The sequence below is a fragment of the Sinohyriopsis cumingii genome, chromosome 2 (genome assembly GCF_028554795.1).
Source record: "Sinohyriopsis cumingii isolate HCF-2022 chromosome 2, ASM2855479v2, whole genome shotgun sequence".
Classification (NCBI taxonomy): Eukaryota; Metazoa; Mollusca; class Bivalvia; order Unionida; family Unionidae; genus Sinohyriopsis; species Sinohyriopsis cumingii.
In genome coordinates this window covers 23,528,730-23,555,493 of record NC_142962.1, presented here as the reverse complement: position 1 = coordinate 23,555,493, position 26,764 = coordinate 23,528,730, and the positions used below count along the sequence as shown (strand labels likewise).

Below are 26,764 nucleotides of genomic sequence, written 5' to 3'. Positions count from 1 at the left end.
AAAATATCTATTAATGATTCTTGATTAAATCACCTAAGGATAAATGGACTCTGATGCATAGATCAACATTTGGACATCTCATCATAGGTTAACTGGACTCTGATGCATAGATCAACATTTGGATATCTCATCATAGGTTAACTGGACTCTGATGCATAGATCAACATTTGGACATCTCATCATAGGTTAACAGGACTCTGATGCACATATCAACATTTGGACATCTCATTATAGGTTAACTGGACTCTGATGCATAGATCAACATTTGGACATCTCATCATAGGTTAACAGGACTCTGATGCACATATCAACATTTGGACATCTCATTATAGGTTAACTGGACTCTGATGCATAGATCAACATTTGGACATCTCATTATAGGTTAACTGGACTCTGATGCATAGATCAACATATGGTCATCTTATTATCTACATGAACTCTGACACATAGCTCAGTATATGGCCATCTCAAAATGTAAGCCAAGATAAATGACATAGTTATATAAATAATGATTTTTCTGCTTTAAACCTCAAAAATATTGTTTCTGTCAGTCTAATTCATCAAAGTTGTACAAAACAAGGCTCTTTAAGGACACAAACCTTTCTTTAAAATTCACAGTATGACATTCCTGGGCACAAATCCTCAGACACGGTTATATGAAAGGCCAATGCAACACTCCTAGTCTTACAATCCTGCATATGGGATTACAATCCCACATAACCATTTCGGTAGCCTAAGTGGTTACAGCATCTGCCTTGGATGAGTAGGACATGATTCTACATGTCTGCAGCATGATGCCCAGTGCTAGACATCACTATAAACCACCACACTGCCGACATCATAGTGACATGACTAAAACTGTTCAAGCTACATTAAAATTCCAAATCACACACACACAGAATCCTATGTAAGGGCTTACAACCCTACACTTGTGCTGCTAGTGAGTGATACCAACTGACAAAAGTTGGTAGTCAAGACAGGTAGCTTGCCATAAGTAATGCAAGCAAATTTTATTTCACTCAAAGGAGTTTGTTGACCAAGACCTGTAAGCTTAGGTTAAGAGAACCTAGATACACAGTTAATTTACCTTCAATATCACCTGCTTCACAAGTATTTAGATCTACATGCCCCAATGTATTTACTTAATACAAATTTTCTAAGGCATTGAATGTTAATTCGTTAATCTACGAGGATCATGGTTTAAAATTTTTAAAAATGAAAGCCATTCAGTAGAACCTGTGCTCCATGAGAACATTACACAACACTATCTTTACTATACACAGCTCAGTCACTTACTGCAAACTGCACACAATGATCTTATCACTGTACACAGCCCAGTCACTAACTGTAAAACTGCACACAATGATCTTACAGCCCAGTCACTAACTGTAAAACTGCACACAATGATCTCATCACTATACACAGCCCAGTCACTAACTGTAAAACTGCACACAATGATCTTATCACTATACACAGCCTAGTCACATACTCAAACAGTACACAATGATCTCATCACTATACACAGCCCAGTCACTAACTGCAAACTGCACACAATGATCTCATCACTATACACAGCCCAGTCACTTACTCAAACAGTATACAATGACCTCATCATTATACACAGCATAGTCACTTACTCAAACAGAACACAATGATCTCATCATTATACACAGCATTGTCACTTACTCAAACAGAACACAATGATCTCATTATTATACACTTCCTAGTCGCTTACTCAAACAGCACACAATGATCTCATCACTATACACAGCCCAGTCACTAACTGCAAACCGCACACAATGTTATGATTACTATACAAAGCCTAGTCACTTATTCAAACAGCTCATGATGATATCAAAACTATATACAGCCCAGTCACTTACTCGAGCAGCACACAATATTATCATTACTATACAAAGCCCAGTCACTAACTGTCAACTTCACACAATGTTAGGATTAACATACACAGCCCAGTCACTTACTCAAACAGCACAAAATGTTGAAATTACTATACACAGCCAAGTCAATACTCTCAAACAGCTCAGGATGTTGTCAAAACTATACACAGGCCAGTCACTTCAACTGCACACAATGTTATCAAAACTATACACAGCCCAGTCACTTACTCAAACTGCACACAATGATCTCATCAATATGCACAGCCTAATCACTTACTCAAACAGCTCAGGATGTTATCACAACTATCCACAGCCCTGTCACTAACGGCAAACTGCACAAAATGCTATCATTACCAGTCACTTAATGCCAACAGGACACAATTTGCTATCATTACTATACACAGCTTAGTCACTTAAACTGCACCCAATTTTATCATTACTATACAAAGCCTAGTCACTTACTGCAAACAGCACACAATGTTATCATTACTATACACAGCCCAGTCACTTAAACTGCACACAATGTTATCATTACTATACACAGCCCAGTCACTTACTGCAAACAGTACACAAGGCTATCATTACTACACACAGCCCAGTCACTTACTGCAAACAGTACACAATGTTATCCTTACTACACATAGCCCAGTCATTTACTGCAAACAGTACACAATGCTATTATTACTACACACAGCCCAGTCACCTACTGCAAACAGTACACAATGCTATCCTTACTATACACATCCCAGTCATTTACTGCAAGCATCACACAATGCTATCCTTACTATACACAACCCAGTCACTTACTGCAAACAGTACACGATGCTATCTTTACTACACATAGCCCAGTCACTTACTGCAAACAGTACACAATGCTATCCTTACTATACACAGCCCAGTCATTTACTGCAAGGATCACACAATGCTATCCTTACTATACACAACCCAATCACTTACTGCAAACAGTACACGATGCTATCTTTTACTACACATAGCCCAGTCACTTACTGCAAACAGTACACAATGCTATCCTTACTATACACAGCCCAGTCACTTACGACAAACAGTAACAATGATATCCTTACTACACACATCCCAGTCACTTACTGCAAACAGTACACAATGCTATCCTTATTACACATAGCCCAGTCACTTATTGCAAACAGTACACAATGCTATCCGTACTATACACAGCCCAGTCCGGTGCTTTGATGGTAATATTCTTCAACAGACAAATTATTGTGTTTCTAACTCCTGAAACTGAGAGAGACATGCAAATGTCTACAGCAATAATTTTCAGTTTTACAGTGAATGGTAAGTAACTGTGACTTACACTGGCTGTCCAATGGACCTCAAACTTGGCTGGTAGCTCCGTCAAACATTTTGGTCTTTCCTTTGGATACTTTAAATTAAATGGAAAAAAAGTTTATGAGATATTTATTAAACTATCTTTAGCTTTGCAATTATAATGACATATATATATATAAAAATTATGTCTTGCAGAGTATCTAAGTTAACAACAAATTAACCTCCTTCTAAAAAACAAAACCTTATCAAATATACTGGTGTCAATTCAAGACATCTAGACGTCCTACCTATAACACTCATTATAAAGGGGTTATCTTACAGACATGTGTCTAAACATGCACAAGTGTGAGACCAGGCCTGCCTATCAAAACAATCTGGCACTTAATTGATCAATCATGAACTAATATAGAGATATAATCACTGGCCAAAGAGAAATTTGACATAGCCAAGTTAATCCTCCTTTTCTTAGCCACGCATCATCTTCAGAATCCTAGCATTACACTATGACTTGTGTGTATGGTGTTATTGTATATAAAATAAACAAGCATACAATTTAAATAAGCATGTCTACAGTTTAATTCACATTTAAATATAATGATGAAAAGATGATGTGTGTGCTATAAATGTAGACATCTATCCAGACAAGACAATTTGGGGGGAAATTGACATTACATATTAGTATCTACCATTGTACATGCACCAGGTTATGCTAACAAAAGGGTAGACAGTCCAGTGAAAGTTGCTGTAATGACTTCTGTGACTAACATTTTGTGTACAGTTTTATTTGAGTGCTGCTTAATGTCAGCAGCAATTATGCTATTTTCAGTTTAAAAATAATCTATTATTGGAATAAATAAATTAAACTTGCAGTTTTTATTAACATACTGTATATATAAATATATATACTTGTTAGATCTAGATCTGCTGTCACATTATGTACCAGCAGATCTGGGTCTATGTCAACCGTTAGGAGTAATCTGTGGGACCAACAACACTGACCCTAATCTGTTCATGCATTATATGATGGCAGATCAGGTTTGTCTCATTTGCAGCTGGACCCCCATTGTATACACAAGTATATACAATAAGTTTGCTTGCAGAACCAAAATACCAAAAGCATGCTGCTGGAGACTAACTGAAGATACCATAAAGTGAACCACGTAAAGAATCTGTGTATTTTTTTAAGAGCTGTAATTGGTTGTGACACCTCACTTGCAGTCTAAGTGTATTAAGTGTATTTTTGTAGAGTTGTGATTTGTTGTGTTGTGTATATTTAATTTGTATTTGTTTCTTAGTTTTATTCTCCACAATTATGTTATGTATAATTTTTTTAAAACTTGGGATCTTGTCCAAAATTAAATTCATTGTGTACCTGACCAACTTTTATTTTGTAAAGAAATAATACATAGTTAATATTTCTCTACAAGTGTGGATTACATATTAGGATCATTATCAATGGAAGTAAACATGTTTATCTTAACCTGAGTTAAAGACATTTGAATTCTTCCATGATAAACCTGGTCTAACTGCTGTTTCCCATGTTCTTTATTATAATTTTAGTAATAGACCTTATCTTGCTGACAACTAAGAGTGCTTTGGAAATGAACTTTTGACCCTCATCCTGGCTCAAGTTTTGTGTCTTAGCTTTTTTTAAATAATGTTGTTTACTTGAGAAATCACTCATTCCTGCATTTAATATCTGAGGCAGAATCAGTCTTATTGTTGTGTTCAGTATTTTATTTGGGTGGAAATATTTATTCAAATTATTATTCAATGGGAATATAAAGAGCTCATTCTTGGACTGGAACATTAAATTTGACTTATAGTGATGTCAGACAAGAACATTTTTGGATTATTTTATTGTGATATATCAAAAGACTGTTAGCACACTGCCACACTACAGGCCACTTGCACAAATAGCATATTCAATACTGTAAGCATGTAAACACTCTCAATATTGGAACTTATTTGGAATACGACTGGAATTCAATAGGATCATTACACATTCGGACTTGTGATAAATCTTTTAGATCTATTTGGAAATTAATTTGCATTACTATAAGTTCTTTTTAAATTTTCACTTTGTATTCAAGAGAAATAAATTATTTGTTGAATTTAACCAAATTTGTTGGGTTTTGCTCTGTTACTTAGTTTAAGAGAAAAGTCATAACATTTGTGATACCTCACTTCCAATCCATGTATATTTTGTACAGCTGCAATTTGTTGTGATACCTCACTTCCAATCTATGTGTATTTTTTGTAGAGTTGTGATTTGTTGTGGGATCTCACTTCCAATCTGTGTCTTTTTGTAGATTTGTGATTTGTTGTGATACCTTGCTTCCATTTCTATGTGTATTTATGTAGCACTGTGATACGTCACTTCCATTTCTATGTGTATTTATGTAGCACTGTGATAAATCACTTCCATTTCTATGTGCATTTATGTAGCACTGTGATACATCACTTCCATTTCTATGTGTATTTATGTAGCATTGTGATACATCACTTCCATTTCTATGTGCATTTATGTAGCACTGTGATACGTCACTTCCATTTCTATGTGTATTTATGTAGCACTGTGATACATCACTTCCATTTCTATGTGCATTTATGTAGCACTGTGATACATCACTTCCATTTCTATGTGTATTTATGTAGCATTGTGATACATCACTTCCATTTCTATGTGCATTTATGTAGCACTGTGATACTTCACTTCCATTTCTATGTGTATTTTTTTATAGTTATAATCTGTTGTGATACTTCACTTCCAGTCTATGTGTATTTTTTTATAGTTATAATCTGTTGTGATACTTCACTTCCAGTCTATGTGTATTTTTGTACAGTTGTGATCGATTGTGATACCTCACTTCCAAGCTGTACTTTGAGCACATGCTTTCTGTTCCCATCATCCATGAGCTGTAGATGAATTTCTTGGAAACTGGGATCGATGTAAACTAGCCTAGAAAAGATATGGATAAAGCTGACAATAAAACCATAGTTAACATTGTGCCTTGAATGTTTCGTTTACTAAATATTGTCAAACTCACACTCGGTAAATACCTGATTATTCAAATACCAATTTTCTATTCAAACATTCTCAAAACACACATTCTAATTCAAATGTTCAGGTAGTTGTTTCATCTTTACTGAGTTTACATAATTCAAATGTAGTTATCTTGTTATAGTGAAAAGTGATAGTTCCCTGGAATGGACCATGTTCATGCCTTTAGAAAAAAACAACTACAACATAGTGTAAGACTGGACTTTAACCTCCCTACTAGGGCACACACCTCTCCCATCCCAGTTGCTCCAAGTCAGCCAGGAGCTGTCCACATACCCGGAACAATCCAGTATGTCCTACATCACTCTCTTCTTGTTCCAATTGCCTCTCCTGAAATTATATAAAACACTTGTACATCTCTCTGGATTACTACTCAACAGTGACCTGATTTGATGACATCTGTAGTGATCTCGCTTGGTAGAAATAGAGGGCCTAGAGGTGTTCCCCACCTCAGCCTTCAGTGCCCTCTTCTTTGCCCTCACCACCCTTCTAGTATCCCCTACACTGCCCTCCATGAACCCTCCCCTCTACCTCTCCTGAGATCACTAAAACACATTCTTAAATCTGTGTTGTTTTCTATTTATCTCACGTATTATTCTGTTTATAGAATGTACAATAAATAAATGTATGTGTTACTTCCAAAAAGATTAAATGCTAAGTTTTATTATGGACATGATGCCATTTATCACCAAAAATAATAATTTCTTCAACAAAAGCTGCCCTCATATCTCCCCTCTGACTGAAATACTAATTTGCATTTGTATATAGTGTGTATCTATAATTTTACAAGCATAGTATCAATCCTTTTAGAAGCAGCTGAATACTGCTACAAACAACATTATTTACAATTAGTTGCATTGAACAAATCCTCCTTATGGCCCTCTATTTTACACATGATTCACACACACACAATATTTATATACAGACAAAATAAACAAAAAATTTAAATGATAATGCTCTAACTTGGTACACTGTGTGTATACAGTACAAAAGTAGTGAGACAACAAAGTGAATGGTTAGTGAACCTACACCTTAAGTTGTAATGTATCTCTCAAATTGAACGGGTTCCACTTTTTATCTACTGGATTAGATTCCAATTAAATGCATTTATATTTGCACTTTCTCTAATTTATTTTGGGATTCCATTCCAAATTAGTGATTCTGAATAGTGAAAACTTAAAGAGTTCTTTATTTCGTTTTGGGATGGAAAGGTGGTTAGCTAAAACTTAAATTGGGAGTGTTGCATTGTTTTCTAGCATGAAATATATCATTGAGATATAATGGGGTCATCTTGTTTGAAACTTTGCACATTCAGTCTAGCCTTTCTCAAAAATATTCGTTCATAAGGTGTGTTGCCTGCAAACTGTACTATACTGTAACCTAAATGTTTTGGACTTCAGCACAAAATTTCACACAGAATCTTGCACCAACTCTCACATTGCACCAACAATTCATGAACATATACACGACTGCATATCTTGAGCTGAGATGCATCGGCTCCATTCATAAATATCTTTCAGCTGATGCCACTAAAACATTTGTGTGTTCATTAGTACTTTCAAGACTGGACTACTGTAACTCAATTCTGTCTGGTTCATCTCAATATTTACTCCAGAAACTTCAAAAAGTTCAAAACACAGCTGCTCGGATCATACTTAGAGTACCACGATCAGAGCACACCTCCCCACTGCTCTGTACCCAACATTGGCTATCCATTCGATCCAGAATCAAACATAAAATTTGTTCTCCATGCTACATTTCACTGACGGACTCTAGTCCAACATACCCATCTGACCTCACCGATGTGTACACACCAACAAGATACTTACGCTGCTCTTCTGACAATCATATACTCATTATTCCCACTATGAAAATGAAGTCATATGGACAATGTTCTTTTGCATACCAGGGCCCAGCAATGTGGAATCAATTGCCCACTGACCTCAGACACAAAGACACAGTGATCCCATTCAAGAATGCTCTTAAAACTCACTTATTTCGACTGCAAGAACAAACTTAAAGACCTAATAATGTTTCCTACCTTAAATATTTCAGCAAGTTTTTTATGTTTTCTAATTTCATGGTGTTTGTTTTTTGTAATCATATCATTATTTATGTTTTTCATCTTATAGGTGTTGTCTAATATTGTAAAGCACTTAGAGCTTCTAAAGATTAGATGCTATACAAAGTCCTCATTATTATTATTATTATTATTATTATTATTATTATTATTATTATTATTATCTTAAAAAGTCATTTTCTAGGAGATACAGTAGGTAATCCTGTTTGTTATGGAAAACTTGAGTACAGTAGGATTTTGCTAGGTTGATTGGAATTTAGACATGGAGTCATCACTGACTGGAATTTAAACTTGGAATCACCAATGTTTGGAATTAAACTTAGAATAGTCACTGATGGGAATTTATACATGGAATCATCATTATCAACTCAAAATATTAAGTTTCAAAAAAGTTTCAAAACTGGGAATTTTGCATGACATTTTGTTCTAATTTTGGAATTGCAGACTATTTTATTTCTAAAAGGTGAGGGGGGAAACATCACTCTCAAAAACCCAACTCTTCCAAAGAAAATCCTTTTACAGTGAATCAATATTCTAGACTCACTGGCAGACACAGAAACAGACAGTATAATCAGTTGTCTGAAGAAATCCTGATAATTTAAAAAAAGATCTGTAATTTTAGATGCCTCAGTGTGAACTTGGGAAAGGCATATAGCTCACATTTCCTCAGTATCAAAAGACTGATCACATGCATATCAATACTAATTCAGACACCAGGTACTTCTATGATAGGGTGATGCACTTTTTTGGAATGCATTCATATATCCAGTTTGATATACATAATTGTATAAGCAACAGGGTTCAAGAAACTCAATTAAAAATCAAAGGTATACATAATTAGTTTAGTGTCTAAGTAAGTCACAGTGTCCTATGTTTGATATCACGCAAGTCTTCAGCATGCATGCACATATCACATTTCACTAAAGTACCAGCAACACTGTCCGAAAACCTTGACTGTACATAAAAAATAAACTGTCATTACAGCTTCAAAAGCAAGTCATGGTACCTAATTTTAGAGGTGGAGTACACCATGAAAATAAATTAAGCATGAAGTTTTACGATGTATAAGCAACACTGTCAGCAAACCTCACCTACCTACAAAGTGTACATTCTCAGTGAAGTATGAAAAGCCATGATAATGAACTTTATGTACAGAGCTGCAAAATGCCCACAGCATAAACCATGTACAAGTCATATGACTGTAAGCAAGTGTCACAAAAACTGACCTAATATAAAAGGTGTACATTATTACATGAAAGGCTGGTCAAAGTGACATCCTTCTGACATTTTCATGTATTACCCCTCAGGATGCAAGTTCATATTCATAAGTATTTTTGTGACCTTACAACCGTGTCCCACAAGCAAACCAAAACATATAAAGTGTAGTATCAAAATCAGGCTGTGACCTACTTTTGGCACAGCTTTGTAGAATTCCTGAGGATGTATGAATGCATACAGCTGTGTATCTGTTTTAATGTTTGTACAAGCATGTGTTCCAGAGATTGATCTAAACTAAATGTTTAAATCAGTTTCTGTGACAATGAAGCCTGAAAAGTTGTCACTGTGACCCACATTTGGTATATTGGTTTAGAAATCCCCATAATATATGTACATAAAAATTCCACAACTGCAAAGCATCAACTTCTAAGAAAGTGATAAAAAAAACAAAGGCTGACATCTGTAAATGCCTACACTACCAGGAATATGATGCCAGGGTACAACATAAACACGTGTGCTTTACTTCACATGAACCCAAAAATGAACAATTTAGAGACCATTGTGCAGTTATGTTCTAGTGATGCAAAACAAAAAATATGACAGCATGGTCATATAATAACTGCAAAACCCATTGATTGTACCATCGCAAGCTACCAAGAAAACTATATTGTGGAACATCCAGCAATCAACAATGATGCTGATCTCTTTCCAAATACAACAGCACCTTATTATTGCATACATACAGTAATCTATATGCATATTCATAACAGAATATTGTTGCATATGCCATTCCTCAAAAGCAATTTAATAACAACATTAATTAAATCAACAATGTCAACAGGATTTATCACTCAATATTTACTGTGTCTTGGTGAGATGTTTATCTTTTGCCCATAACGTTTTAAAGTGATTTATGGATGTCATATTGCTCCCTAAAATGTTGGAATAGCAAAAAAGAGATTTATGTGATCTGTTAATGTCAAAATGGACTAAATAACCCCATAAAAAGGCAGAATTGATCAAAAGAACACTCAAAACCTACCAGCAATGTTTAATTGAAAGCTCATAAACTTTAATAAAACACTGCACTCAGAATGTTTCAATCCTGACCTTACAAAAAACATATTTTCTACATTAACAATGCATACCAATGGATCAGTGACTCAAAGGTTATCCAATATTTGATACTATGTGCAATTTCAACTGTTCCTTCTCTAAGTATGGTGAAGATGCAACCAAATATGATCTGTATTCCATAATTTACTGGAAGATCACAGTCTATATTATCTCAAACCATAGAACAAACAGTACAGACCCTGATCTGACCACACAGATGCTTATCTGGGTCTGAACCACACAGATGCTTATCTTGGTCTAGACCATTTGATGCAAGTTATACATAAGAAAATATCCTAATGTAGAGAGTCTGCTCCAGTTGCATTACAGAACCAGTTACCATATATACTAGCTTATAAGTCAGATAAACTGCAAACAACAGACCCTGCTCTGCTGACACATTATGCAATGGCAGATCTGGGTCTTTTCAGTTTGCAGTTGGACTCATAAGTGAGTATATAGAGTATCATACGATAAATACCTATTATTGATTCTTTGAGGTTTATTTTGAGCAGAAGGACAAGTTAATGCATAATTCAAGGTACATGTTATGTCTACTACTAACAAAAATTTTAAAAATTTAAAATTATTAACAACGTTATGTTTTCCATGAGGCAAATAGTGCAGAGCCTCTAAGTTTCAACATGTCACATCAATTTTATTTCATTCTACCAACATAGTAAATACATTTGAAAATTCTCAAGAAAAACAAAAATGCAGTGAAAACTGACTTTAAACACATGTAATAAATTTGTTTAAAATGTAGCAACACAATTTTAGCTTTAGAATTGATTATACCGAAGACTGAGTGAAAGCAAAGTTAATGGAATCACATGTCTGTCACTCAGTGAAATCTGTATGTACTAGATGCAACTGATTAAGAAGGCAATATCTTAATGTGTTATACTTTATCCATAAATGGAAATAGAAATCTTTCTAATGTGACCTTTCCAGCCAAGAGCTATGGGTGTCCTTCCAATACACAAGAAATGAATTCTTGTAATCAATAATTGTATACAATAACAAAACCACTGTCCCAATATCATTTTAAAGTCTGGGGTTGAAGGGTTGATTTTTGATGTGGTTTTACTGTAATGGTAACATAAAATCAATTGATTATACTGTCGCTTAATGCGAGAGCACAAAAGATCTGACTGATAGCATTGGTTTACATCTCGTCAATAGATTTACTCTCGCTCTTAAGTGGTCCCAAACATATCAGCAATCAGAATTGGTCTCTCATTAAGTGGTGCAAAAAGTATTCTAGTGTGCGTAGGATGCCTGAGGTTATTTACTGAAAATGTGCACTACTGATTTGATGAATGTATAATGATGTGGGATTTTCATGTTAAGTATTAGCACAAGGATTTCCATTATTACAAAAAGAACCCTTGCTGTGTTAGAATGGCATTGTTTTTCTTTGCGTGGGAGTAATCTAAATAGAACCAGGCAATCTACAAACTGCCGTGTTAAAATGGTATTGTGTTTCTTTGCGTGGGAGTAATCTAAATAGAACCAGACAATTTACAATTTGCCATGTCAGAATGGTACTGGTCTACTTTGCATAGGAAAGATCTATATATTTCCAGGGAGTGTTATGATGATTATTACATGCCTATTAATAACATAAAAGGTATGAAAAGTAATACAAACTTTGTTTTAGAAGCAAAATTAATTTGTAAAAGACACATGGTACTCCCACACTATAAGGCACTTCTGTAAAAGCCAGTCCCTTTTATAATGCCAGTATGTCCATGGATCTCATATCATTATTTAATGAAAATATGATGAATAAAATACCTCAATATAAAGTGAAAGCACCTATAAGCCAGTCCTGTTTATAATGCCAGTATGTCCATGGAGCTCATGTTATTATTTAATAAAAAATATCATGAATCAAATACCTCAATATAAAGTGAAGGTCAGTCCCTGTTTATAAGGCCATTATGTCCATGGATCTCATGTTATTATTTAATAAAAATATCATGAATCAAATACCTCCATATAAAGTAAAGGTCAGTCCCTCTTTATAAGGCCATTATGTCCATGGATCTCATGTCATTATTTAATAAAAATATCATGAATCAAATACCTCAATATAAAGTGAAGGTCAGTCCCTGTTTATAAGGCCATTATGTCCATGGATCTCATGTTATTAATTAATAAAAATATCATGAATCAAATACCTCAATATAAAGTGAAGGTCAGTCCCTTTTTATAAGGCCATTATGTCCATGGATCTCATGTTATTATTTAATAAAAATATCATGAATCAAATACCTCAATATAAAGTGAAGGTCAGTCCCTTTTTATAAGGCCAGTATGTCCATGGATCTCATGTTATTATTTAATAAAAAATATAATGAATCAAATACCTCAATATAAAGTAAAGGTCAGTCCCTTTTTATAAGGCCATTATATCCAGGGATCTCATGTTATTATTTAATAAAAAATATAATGAATCAAATACCTCAATATAAAGTAAAGGTCAGTCCCTTTTTATAAGGCTAGTATGTATATCCATGGATCCCATCTAATAATGTAACTGTTATACTGTGTTTAATATAGCTCAGTACATGGTGATATTGTAGTGACAAATTTTTATATATATTTCATGTTGTATTGCAGAGTGTAATATATACCAGTAAAAGATAATTTTCAAGAGCCAAATTTTGTTAATTGATATTGTACTGTTGTGTTAAATATATCTCAATATAAGGCATTACTGTAGTGCCAAATTTTGTTATTTCATGCTATTAACCTATTGTATGTCTGCATTTACCATTCATTTTTTTAATTTATTTTTTTATATCAATTTATTCTTAGCTCACCCTCACCTTACTGGGGATTGTTGCAATTAGTTGCGGAAGACCACTGAAACAAAATAAACCATTACATGTGGGAATACCACATTGCTGGCAGGAATAATACATTTTTGGTCAGAATAATACATTATTGGACAAAATATTACATTCAGAAGTTTGCAATAAATCACTTACATAAAATTTTCGTATATTCTATTGCAAATTAAATTTATAAATGAGTAAGTGGATGTATACTACAAGGGTAATACATTAGCACTTTGTAAAACTAAACTTCTCTGGGGGCATAATCAGGTCATTTCAATTCAAATTTGGGAAAATAAGTTTTGGATTGTGAATGGGTCCCATATCTGGCCCCAAAAACTGACCTAGGAAAACTTTTGCCTATAGAAATACAAAATCTGCCTGAAATGTCACCTACAGGCACAAATAATTTAGGTTTCTCAGACTTTATTATTATGTAAAGAAACCTCTTTCCTGCAACCACCTGTATTAAAACATCATTTTTCTTACATCATACAGGTGGCTGCTTACATCAGCTAGGACTGTAATAAAAAAAATAAGGTGTGAAAGTTAACTTCATACTGGGTTTTCTCAAAACCAATATCCAACAAATCTGTTGCTAAATAAGCAAGAAACTTTAATTTAAAAAAAATGTATTTATCCTGAAATAAGCATTAGAAGTACTGATTGTTTAAAAATTCGAAGATCACACATTTTTGTGAGTTCAAAAATTCTAAAACTTTATGAGATCATACATTTTTGTAAAAGTTCTAAAACTTAGTGAGATCATACACTTTTGTAAAATGCATACACAAAAAAAATAAAACATTAAAATTCAGTAAATTTTGATGAATATAGTATGAACAGATAATTTGTGCAAGGCTCCAGTAAAACTGATCTGACCTTGATCTCTATTCATATACCCCTCACCCTGGAGACAGCCCTGCCCTTTTTTTAAGAGGATATGAAAAGAAAAAGCATGCATTAGATAAAAATAAGACTCGGGTGAATATTGTTGATCAACTGGGATGATGGAATACTTTGAAGGGCAAACATGGGTTGAAGACAAACCCAGCTGTTGCAGACTTCCATGCTAATTGGTAAGCATATGACACAGACATGCAAAACACAATGTACATCAGGTACACCTTTGAAGAATAAATACTTGTAAATGCTAGGTCTAATACTGCATCATATCAAGTGCAAAAATTACATGTATATTTATTATTGACTATTTAGATTCCTGTAACATAAATGGGCAATTCAAACAGACAACCCTGTTTAGATTACTGCTATACAATATGGGGTGCTCCAAATGATACAACTCTACCTATATTACTGCAATAATTTAAATCATACAACCCTAATTAATGTAATACAGTATGGGGTAATTCAGATGATACAACTCTATTTAGATACTGCAATACAATATGGAGTAATTCAAATGATACAACTCTTTAGATTACTGCAATACCATATGGGGTAATTTCATTCATACAACCCTATTTAGATGAAGGTAATACAATATGGATTACAGTCGAACTCACTTATCTCGACCTCGGTTAACTCGCCAACCCTATTAAGTCGACGTTTTTGAAGTGGAACCGCAAAATTCTCTCTTTGTCTTAGCATTTTCTCATCGGTTATGTCGATTCTTTTATGTCGCCGAACCCTAATATCTCAAGCACAAAAGAGGGCCAAATTTGCCACTTAACGTCGGTTATCTCGATCCCCATGACCAATCGCCGGCTTTTGAAAATGTTAGTTATCGATGCCACTTCACCATCTCACTACCGTATTTTCGAGTATATAAGATGCGTCTTATACAAAGTTTTATGTACCCCTCACCCAGGGTGCGTCTTATACTAGTGGGCGTCTTATCCAACCAATGGACCAGGGGATAATCCAAGTGCTTAAGGTGTACTACAGGAAAATGTTGATGCGCCAATACCTGCTCCATGATGAAAAGAAGGCACAGTACACCCCTTCCCTTCTAGATGCAATGAACTTCCTGAGATCAGCCTGGAATGACGTGAAGAAGGAAACAATCTCAAACTGCTGGATGCACTGCGTCATTCAGGATATTTCCGATGATGAGTTTCAGGCACAGTGCCGTGCAGCCACAGAAGAACTCATGGAAGTGGCGGAAAAATCAAGCCTTACAGATGCTATCTTGGAAGAGGAGGCACAGGAGTTAGCCATCACTGTCCAGGAATTCCGAGATTACATAGAAATCGACAAAGACGTCGTTACTGATGGCGTGATCACCGATGAAGACATTGTATCAAGTGTGCAGTCAGCACAGGCAAGCACATCTGCATGCGGCAATGACAAAGAAGATGAAGAAGATGCGGCCGAAGATTTGGAACCAATTCCCTCAGCTGGTGAGGTGGTAGAAATGCTACAGAAAATTTGACGGTATGGTTCTTTTGTAGGAGATGAAACTGTTTTAGACAGCATAAATAATATTGAAGCATTTGTTTTCAAGCAGACTGTTAAAGGCAAAAAGCAACAAAGCATTTTAGACTTTGTAAAGAAACCATAGTAACCGCGTGTACGATACTTTTCAGAGCTGTGTCAGAGTGAAATGACTCGCGAATTTAATTTTGACACTGGTTAGCTTTTTGTAAAAACGAACTACACCCTGCACGTTTTTTGTGATTTTGTGAGCGATCTTTGTGTTTGCAATGTTGGGGAATATAATAAAGGTTTGTATCGAGAATCGACGGTGGTTTGTATTGTATACTGGTAAATCTCTGCTGTTAGTTGGTGCACATATGCCTTTTGTTGTTAGCAAACATGTATGTACATTTTTATAGCATGCCGATCGCTTCATCAAACAAATCGCGGCAACGCTGTTGTGTAAGAAAACCTCCAAAAACACGTGCATCTACATTCTCATTTATTAACGCACATCATGTACATAAAGAAATTTCAAGCACATGTTAATATATTGCTGCCATATTGGTTTTCGTTTATCTCGATCATTGGTTATCTCGACGCTTTTTGGCAAACCCCTAGGCCGGCGACATAACCGGGTTCAACTGTAATTCAAATAATACAACCCTACTTAGATTACTGCAATACAGTATGGGGTAATTCAAATGATACAACCTTATTTAGACTACTGTAATACAGTATTGTGTAATTTAAATCATACAAATATAATGGGAGTTCATGATTTTCATCACAGATAAAAAACAAATCTTGACAGTGATAAACTATGTCTAATACGGAAGTATATAAATTTGTAAATGGTCTGTCATGATTGAATATTTTATCAGTAGAAACTGTTAATTCAAGTCTATAGCTTCTCAGAAGGATAAGACATTTTCTCCCAGAAAAGAGCTAGCCTCCCACAGCAGTAAACATGTGGGTTCGGAGCAAGCAGAATATCTATAAAAAAAACGGCTTGGATGACAACTATTTTCAACTGCATCAGCCTGTTTAGTACACACTGTTTTGCAGAATTATCATATAGGAAAAGAGCTTGTGTTTGCACTGTGAGCATCATATGGTGTCAAAAATGACATTCGGACATGAAAATTGCAGGTATAAATTTTGGGTTTAGGTGCAAAAACTACGTGTTATGAACTGCCATTGACTTCTCTGGTCAAGTGGATAATATTCTTATGCTTTGTTTTAATATAGCTATCCCAAAATATGGACCTTTTTGACCTGACTTGTGTTTTATTAATTTTTATGATATTTTTATACTAGGCTGGTGAATGCAGCATTAAATTTGTTCATAAAAACTGTCCCCTGTCCCCTAACAATATGTTAGTAAGGTTATAACAATGATCCTTTGATGACTGCATACATTAATTCCCCTTGTAATGCCAAGACTATGCAAAGCATGATTAACATTTTCATGAGCCAGACATGATTGTCATCAATTATGTATGATTGTCATCAGCTATGCATGATTGTCATTGTCATTAACTATCCATGATTGTCATCAGCTATGCCTTAAAATATCGAAAGCAAGAGATCCACTGAGGGAAATCTGACATATTGTGGTGTTAAAAACAATAAGAAAAAAACGAGAGAAAAAATAAACTAAATTAACTAGTGCAGATTATATCTTAACCCTAAGTAGGGCAAATTAGCGTGCCCTTATCATGAATCTGCACCTGATAGAAACTGTTGGTGATCATTTATCTATTAAGATAAGGTACATTCATTTTGTGGTACAAGTGTTTTTCAGCAATTTTTAATAAATGCTGGAAATTATATCACAGTACCCCAGATTTAGTGCTGTGATGCATATCTATATTATGCTGAACTTTTGTCCATGATTGTAGATAGTAACAATCATATGTAACTAAAATATTACATAGTTACATTTTGTCCATGATTGCAGATTATATTTTAAGATAATGATCATTTGGAAGTAACATGTTTACTTGGACTGGAGTTCAAAACATTGATTTTTCCCCTGGAAAAATATATGGTTTATCTAATTTTTGTCAGGCTAATTCGCTAAAATTTAAGTAGCCAGACCTGACCTTGTTCAGCTTTCTTTTTCAGAAAAGGGTATTGCAGCATAGGCCAATATGGGATGTATATAATGTTGTTTACATCAAAAAATTTAATTCCCATCTTAACATCAGTCTTTGTGGAATCGATTATAGTTATGATCAGTTATAATTTTAAAGGAAATATTTATCTAAATTAGTCATTGGAATTACAAAGTGCTTATTCATATTTAGGATAAAATAAAAATTTGGGATTATAGCGAATTCCTTCAAAGACATTCTGGATTATATCGCTGTGATATATCTCAAGAATACTGGCACATCAGCACATTCAAGATTTAAATTGATTCAGAACACCACTGGAATTCATTTGGAACAGTATACCTTTGTACATGTGATAGAGCTTTTTGGATTGTGATTTAATTCACAATATTGTTTCTTTAAGAAGTTCACCTTGTATTCTTGGGAAATAAATTATCTGTTATGAAACTCTTTGGTTTTGCTTTTTCTGTTACTTAATTTAAGACCACAGATGTTTAACACAGTACACAATGTATGTTCATCTGCATTTACACTGCAACTTTGTAGCTATAGATTGAAAGTTATTTTGAATTAAATTCTAAACACAATACTGATGAACCCTTGGAAAAGAAGATCAAAGGAAGGGACTTGCTTTAAGTGTAGGTGTGCAACACATCTTTCAGAGATATGGACATGTTCATGGACAAAGAGAGGCATGGGCACATACATGGACAAAGAGAGGTATGGACATGTACAGGGAGAAAGAGAGGTATGGACATGTGCAGGGAGAAATAGAGGTATGGACATGTGCATGGACAAAGAGACGAATGGACATGTGCATGGACAAAGAGAGGCATGGACATGTGCATGGACAAAGAGAGGTATGTTGTTGTTGTTCTAGGGTTTAACGCCATTTTTCAGCACAAGATAGGCTATACATGGCAGCCAGTATTAATGGTGGAGGAAGAACCCTGGAAAACCCAGGGAAGAACCACCGACCAGCAAGAAGCTACTGGCAGGCTTTCCCATGTACCCATGCTAGCCGAGCCTTGGACTCGAACCCACGCAGACAGAGCTGAGATGGCAGTGATCTGTAACGGTGAGCGCTTTAGACCACTCGGCCACTCGGGGCCCCCAAAGAGATGTATGGACATGTGCATGGACAAAGAGAGGCATGGATATGTGCAGGGAGAAAGAGAGGTATGGACATGTGCAAGGATAAAGGGTGGCATGGACATGTGCAGGGAGAAAGAGAGGTATGGACATGTGCATGGACAATGAGAGGCATGGAAATGTGCATTGACAAAGAGAGACATGGACATGTACATGGATAAAGAGAAGCATGGACATGTGCATGGTCAAGAAAGGCATGGAAATGTGCATGGACAAAGAGAGGTATGGACATGTGCATGGACAAAGAGAGGTATGGACATGTGCATGGACAAAGAGAGGCATGGACATGTGCATGGACAAAGAGAGGCATGGACATGTGCATGGATAAAGTGAGGCATGGGCATGTGTATGGACAAAAAGAGGCATGGTCTTGTGCAAGGACAAAGAGAGGTATGGACATGTGCAGGGAGAAAGAGAGGTATGGACATGTGCATGGACAAAGAGAGGTATGGACTTGTGCATGGACAAAGAGATTCACTGACATGTACATGGATAAAGGGAGGCATGGGCATGTGCATGGATAAAGGTAGGCATGGGCATGTGCAGGGAGAAAGAGAGGCATAGACATGTACATGGACATAAGAGTGGCATGGCCATGTACATGGAGATAAGAGAGGCATGGCCATTTGCATGGACAAAGAGAGGCATGGAAATGTGCAGGGAGAAAGAGAGACATGGACATGTACAGAGAGAAACATAGGCATGGACATGTGCAAAGACAAAGAGAAGCATGGAAATGTGCAGGTAGAAAGGGAGGCATGGACATGTGCATGGACAAAGAGAGGCATGCACATGTGCATGGATGATGAGGCATGGACATGTGCACATATGATGAGAGGCATGAACACATACATGGACATAAGAGAGGCATGGACATGTGCATGGATAAAGAGAGGTATGGACATGTGCATGGACAAAGAGAGGCATAGACATGTCCATGGACAAAGAGAGGTATGGACATGTGCACGGATAAAGAGAGGCATGGACATGTACATGGACAAAGAGAGGTATAAACATGTGCATTGACAAAGAGAGGCAAGGACATGTGCATGAATGATGAGAGGCATGGACATGTGCATGGATGATGAGAGCCATGAACATGTACATGGACATAGGAGAGGCATAGACATGTGCATGGATAAAGAGCGGTATGGACATGTACATGGACATAGGAGAGGCATGGACATGTGCATGGATAAAGAGAGGTATGGACATGTACATGGACACAGGAGAGGCATGGACATGTGCATGGATAAAGAGAGGTATGGACATGTGCATGGACAAAGAGAGGCATGGACATGTGCATGGACAAAGAGAGGCAGAGACGTGCATGGGCAAAGAGAGGCATAGACATGTGCATGGACAAAGAGAGGCATGGACATGTGCATGGGCAAAGAGAGGCATAGACATGTGCATGGACAAAGAGAGGTATGGACATGTGCAGGGAGAAAGAGAGGCATGGGCATGTGCATGGATTAAGAAATGCATGGGCATATGCAGGGAGAAAAGAGGCATAGAATTGTGCATGGACAAAGAAAGGCAGTGACGTGTGCATGGACAAAGAGAGGCATAGAATTGTGCAGGGGGAAAGAGAGGCATTGACATGTACTAGAATAAATGGAGGCATGGGCATGTGTATGGATAAAGGGAGGCATGGGCATGTGCAGGGAGAAAGAGAGGCATAGACAGGTACATGGACATAAGAGAGGCATGGACATGTGCATGGACATAGAGGGGCATGGACATGTGCATGGACAAAGAGATGCATGGATATGTGCATGGACAAAGAGAGGCATAGAAATGTGCATGGACAAAGAGAGGCATGGACATGTGCATTGATAAAGTGAGGCATGGGCATGTGTATGGACAAAGAGAAGCATGGACATAGGCAGGGAGAAAGAGAGGTATGGACATGTGTATGGACAATGAGAGGCATGGACATTTACATGGACAAAGAGAGGTATGGACATGTGCATGGACAAATAGAGGCATGGACATGTGCAGGGACAAAGAGAGGTATGGACATGTGCAGGGAGAAAGAGAGGTATGGTCATGTGCACAGAGAAAGAGAGGTATGGACATGTACATGGACAAAGAGAGGCATGGACATGTGCACGGAGAAAAAGAGGTATGGACATGTGCATAGATAAAGTGAGGCATATGCATGTGTATGGAAGAAAAGAGGCATGGAAATATGCATGGACAAAGCGAGGCATGGACATGTGCAATGACAAACAGATATGAACATGTACAGGGAGAGTGTGTTGCAAAAGTGTTCACTATGTTGAGCTTTTGCTAAGGCAGGCTTATAAACATAATGTTGATGTAAATATTGTCCAGTGATAGTGCCAATGGCAAAGTAAATCACATGTAAATATGTTCAATATTAGTGCTAATAACAAAGGGAATCACATGTAAATATTGTCATATTGGTGCTAATGACAAAGTAAATCACATGTAAATATTGTCAATATTAGTACTACTGACAAAGGGAATCACATCTGTCAATATTAGTACCAGAAAATGAAAGCTTAAATACTTAATAAAGCAGCAGACAGAATATACCAAGCCAGATAAAAATACTCACAATAATACTCCGTAGTTCTATGAGGAAGTCACATAATGTTGCACACTGTTGCAGACGCTGGAAAGAAAATGCACTTTTACAGAATCTAGCTGGTTCCAGATGGTAAATAGTGTCACATATACTCATGGAAAGCATACACCCAACTGCAAACTGAGAGTGTAGACACAAATCTGCCAAAGCTAGAATACACTTGCTCTTTCACAATCGGCATTAAAGAAAGTGCTTGCCTTATGCAGTTCTTCAGGGTCATAACACACCTTGCTATAACGTGATTCTGGATATAAAGTGATATATTTATAGAGTAACATGAGTAAAATCATACTAATGTATGAAAAGAAGGGTTGAAAGAAAAACAAGGTGAAACGCGATCTTGTAGCTCCATTTCCTTTTTAAAACACCATTTTTTAACAAATTTTGACAGTACTCTCTTTGTAATGATTTGATATATTACATTATTTTCAATATACTGCAGTTCTGTACATAACATGTAGTCTCCATACATGTACATGAAATCTACTTAAGAGAGATCCATACGTGTTCAGTCTCTTTCCAGACATGTTCAGTCTCTTTCCATACATGTACAGTCTCTTTCCAGACATGTTCAGTCTCTTTCCAGACATGTACATGAAATCTACTTAAGAGAGATCCATACATGTTCAGTTTCTTTCCAGACATGTTCAGTCTCTTTCCATACATGTACATGAAATCTACTTAAGAGAGATCCATGTGTTCAGTTTCTTTCCAGACATGTTTAGTCTCTTTCCATACATGTACATGAAATCTACTTAAGAGAGATCCATACATGTTCAGTCTCTTTCCATACATGTACAGTCTCCAGACATGTTCAATCTCTTTCCATACATGTACGTGAAATCTACTTGAGAGAGATCCATACATGTTCAGTTTCTTTCCATACATGTACAGTCTCTTTCCATACATGTTCAGTCTCTTTCCATACATGTACATGAAATCTTCTTAAGAGATCCATATATGTTCAGTCTCTTTCCATACATGTACATGAAATCTACTTAAGAGAGATCCATACATGTTCAGTCTCTTTCCATACATGTACATGAAATCTACTTAAGAAAGATCCATATACGTTCAGTCTCTTTCCATACATGTTCAGTCTCTTTCCTTACATGTACATGAAATCTGACAGATCCATACACATTCAGTCTCTTTCCATACATGTGCAATCTCTTTCCATACATGTTCAATCTCTTTCCATACATGTACATGACATTTACTTAAGAGAGATCCATACATGTTCAGTCTCTTTCCATACATGTACAGTCTCTTTCCATACATGTACAGTCTCTTTCCATACATGTACATGAAATCTACTTAAAAGAGATCCATACATGTTCAGTCTCTTTCCATACATGTACATTAAATCTACTTAAGAAAGATCCATATATGTTCAGTCTCTTTCCATACATGTACATGAAATCTACTTAAGATCCGTACATGTACTGTCTCTTTCCATACATTTACATAAAATCTATGTAAGAGAGATCCATACATGTACAGTCTCTTTCTATACATGTACAGTCTCTTTCCATACATGTGAAACTGATCAAGATCAAGAGTGATGATCACATAATAATAATGAAGCAAGAAAGGTGCACACCTGACTTACAGTTGAATAAAAAATGAGAAGTGGTTTATGACAAATCAGCACAGAGTTCTGTAAAGTATGCATTTCTGAGGAGATTGCATGAAATATGGAGGTAATGATATATGCAAGTGGTATAGTTACAGATACAGCTTACAAAATTCCAGTGTTGACTGACAGGTAAAACATCTTCCTTAAATTCTGACCTAAATACAACATACAAAGTACATACTGAACATGCAATTCAATATGATATTAATCCTCATCCTGTCACATGACTTTTTTTTTGTATTGAAAGTTAGTCTACATGTATTATTCATCTTTAAAAGAGTCCTCTCCTATTTTTATTGCTGATTTTAGTTTGTTTTAATTTTCCTTAATATTCTGTTGGCAATTTGCATGTTCCCTTACTTCATTTTAAAAACTTTTTATATCATTTTACCAGCTGTAATTAACATATACCAGATGTACTCACTTATAAGCCAATCTTTTGCTAAATAAATGTAACAATGCAAAGTAGAGGTCATCTAATAAGTAAGATATAAAAAGATAAAACATAACTTTACCCTCTTAGCTTGTAAAGGCAAAGTTGCATTGTTTTCAATTCAAAATATTTTGATATCACTGCTAATTAGATACATATGACCTTAATCCTTTAGCATGTTAGAGAGGCACTGCTTTATTGTCCCCAGTGGACAATTGTCTGAGTGTGCGATAAATTTGTTCATTGCCATGTTGAGTCCCTCTGATCGTACCATGCAACTGACACATGTTCAGTTGCCGCAATCCTTTGATGAGATTTCAAAGACTGTATGATCAAATTATCTCTTACAGACCCTAAACTCTACCTCTACATAAATAACGGTCCAACTTTATGAATAGTCCATGGTTCATCAATACGTTGTACCTTGTCACTTACATCGTGAATTGCTAAACTTAGGTACTTTCACCAAAGTTGGGAAAAGAAAATGGAATGCATGGAGCATTCAAGTTAAAGCTTACAGACTTTGCAGAGTTGATGTTGCTGTTGTAGAGTTTAACGCCATTTTTCAACACAAGATAGGATATACATGGCAGCCAGTATAAATGGTAGAGGAAGAACCCGGGAAAACCCTGTAAAAAACCACCAACCCACGAGAAGCTACCGGCAAACTTTCTCACATACCCACACTGGCCGAGCCAGAGACTGGAACCCACACAGACAGAGGTGAGATGGCAGTGATATGTAATGGTAAGCACTTTAGACCACTCAGCCACTCAGGGCCCCATTTTGCAGAGAAAAAACAACAATATATACTTCATATGTGCATTTGGTGTCTTGGAGAAACAGCTGCATGACTGGCAAAAGAAAAAGTCAGTTCTAGTTGACAATGCCAGACATATAAAGAAAATTTGAGCAATGGAATGCCTCTTTGCTGATTGGGAGTTTAGTTTGAACAAATGGGTTCTGGAGGATCACAAACTCTTCAATGATTTCATTTTGAGATTGATTTAGATAATCAGATGAGGAATCTGAGTAGGATGATGTTTACGATGACCAAATGACAGTGGAGGAAATCAGAACTTTATTTGGTAACTCTGATAATGAAGATAATTTAATCTGCTTTGAACCAGATGATATGAGACAGTGACATTTACAGGATACAGTAAATCACAAAATTGTGTACTTTACTTTGTTTAAAATAATACTTTTGGAATTATAATATTACGTGATAAAACGAATAATCATTCTGGATTGCCATTTTTATTCCTGTTTATGACATACAAATCAATACATGGATTTATTATATAAATGGAGTAAAAATGTTAAGCATTGTGGATTTAATTACATAAAGATGGACAAAATGTAAGTCTTTAATTTATTTGTACATATTCAACTTAATCATACAAATGTATTTATTCTACACTGTCTTGTCTTTATTTGTCTTATCTCTATGTCTATCTATCTACCCAGTTTAACTTGTATAATTTTTTCCCAAGTCTAACTCCAACTCACTAACCACATGTCACCCATTGCTGATGGATTTGACTTGCAAAACAAACCTCGACTTAGGAGGGTAATAGAGAAATTTGCTTTTTGCAGCCCTAATATTAATGTGGGGACTAAATTTGTAGTTGAATCGACTTATAAAAAGAGTATATACGATATTCATTTCATTCAAAGAAGTATGAAAATACTGTGATTGTACAATATCAATAAACCTGATGATTTTGTGTGATAAAGTGTCTCCTTATTAATATGATGAAATCTTCAGGAAAGAACCCAAAGAAATGAATTAGCAATATGAATTTTAAACAATATTTTAAAACATATAAAGAAATACTGCAAACAAATTTCATATTTCTCCATAAAATAAAGTCTAGCTTGTCTCCCCCCAACCAACTGGAGGTTTTGCCCCCTCCAACCACTCAGAGTACTTGCTAATTAATTTCTTATTGACACAGCTGCCCCCATATTTATAAAAGCCCTGCATTTTCAAATTGAGAGAGGATTTGGAAAATCCATACTTTTCAAAAGTGGAATGGGGGATTTGGAAAATCCCTACTTTTTCAAATGGAGAGGGGGATTTCCTGGTTATATATTAAGTCCAAAATAGACCATGAACAGAACATGAATCTGAGTCCCATTATACACCCAGTAAATGAAACTCCATTTATTAAAGCATTCAAAGTATTAATTCCTTGAAGTCAAGACTTCTTCATCAATTATTATAACTTCACATAATGCCTTGAAGCTAGGACTTCTTCATCAATTGTTATAACTTTATATAATGCCTTCAAGCCAGGACTTCTTCATCAATTGTTACAACTTCATATAATGCCTTCAAACCAGGACTTCTTCATCAATTGTCATAACTTCACATAATGCCTTCAAGCCAGGACTTCTTCATCAATTATTATAACTTCACATAATGCCTTAAAGCTAGGACTTCTTCATCAATTGTTATAACTTTAGATAATGCCTTCAATCCAGGACTTCTTCATCAATTGTTATAACTTCACATAATGCATTCAAGCCAGGACTTCTTCATCAATTATTATAACTTCACATAATGCCTTGAAGCTAAGACTTCATCAATTGTTATAACTTCACATAATGCCTTCAAGCCAGGACCACTTCATCAATTGTTATAAATTCACTTAAATTAATGCCTTGAAGCCAGGACATCTTCATCAATTATTATAACTTCACATAATGCCTTCAAGCCAAGACTTCTTCATCAATTATTATAACTTCATATAATGCCTTGAAACCAAGACTACTTCATGAGTTGTTATATCTTCACATAATGCCTTAAAGCCAGGACTACTTCATGAATTGTTATAAGTTATAACTTCACATGTCTTCAAGCCAGAACTTCTTTATCAATTGTTATA

At 35.7% G+C, this 26,764-nt stretch overlaps 1 protein-coding gene across 3 annotated transcripts in view; it reads right to left on the bottom strand.

The window, feature by feature from the left end:
- LOC149804470 (E3 ubiquitin-protein ligase FANCL-like) overlaps positions 1 to 26,764 on the bottom strand; it is a 100,005-nt gene that overhangs the window by 30,183 nt on the left and 43,058 nt on the right. For 2 of the 3 annotated variants that reach the window (XM_089940684.1, XM_089940683.1), the window contains exons 4-7: positions 21,769 to 21,825; positions 6,500 to 6,600; positions 6,072 to 6,168; positions 3,232 to 3,300 (exon numbers count right to left, since the gene is read on the bottom strand). In XM_089940684.1, coding sequence (XP_089796810.1) covers positions 3,232 to 3,300; positions 6,072 to 6,168; positions 6,500 to 6,600; positions 21,769 to 21,825 — 324 coding nt within the window. The remainder of the gene's footprint in view (positions 1 to 3,231; positions 3,301 to 6,071; positions 6,169 to 6,499; positions 6,601 to 21,768; positions 21,826 to 26,764) is intronic. The other variant, XM_089940685.1, reaches the window with a different exon arrangement.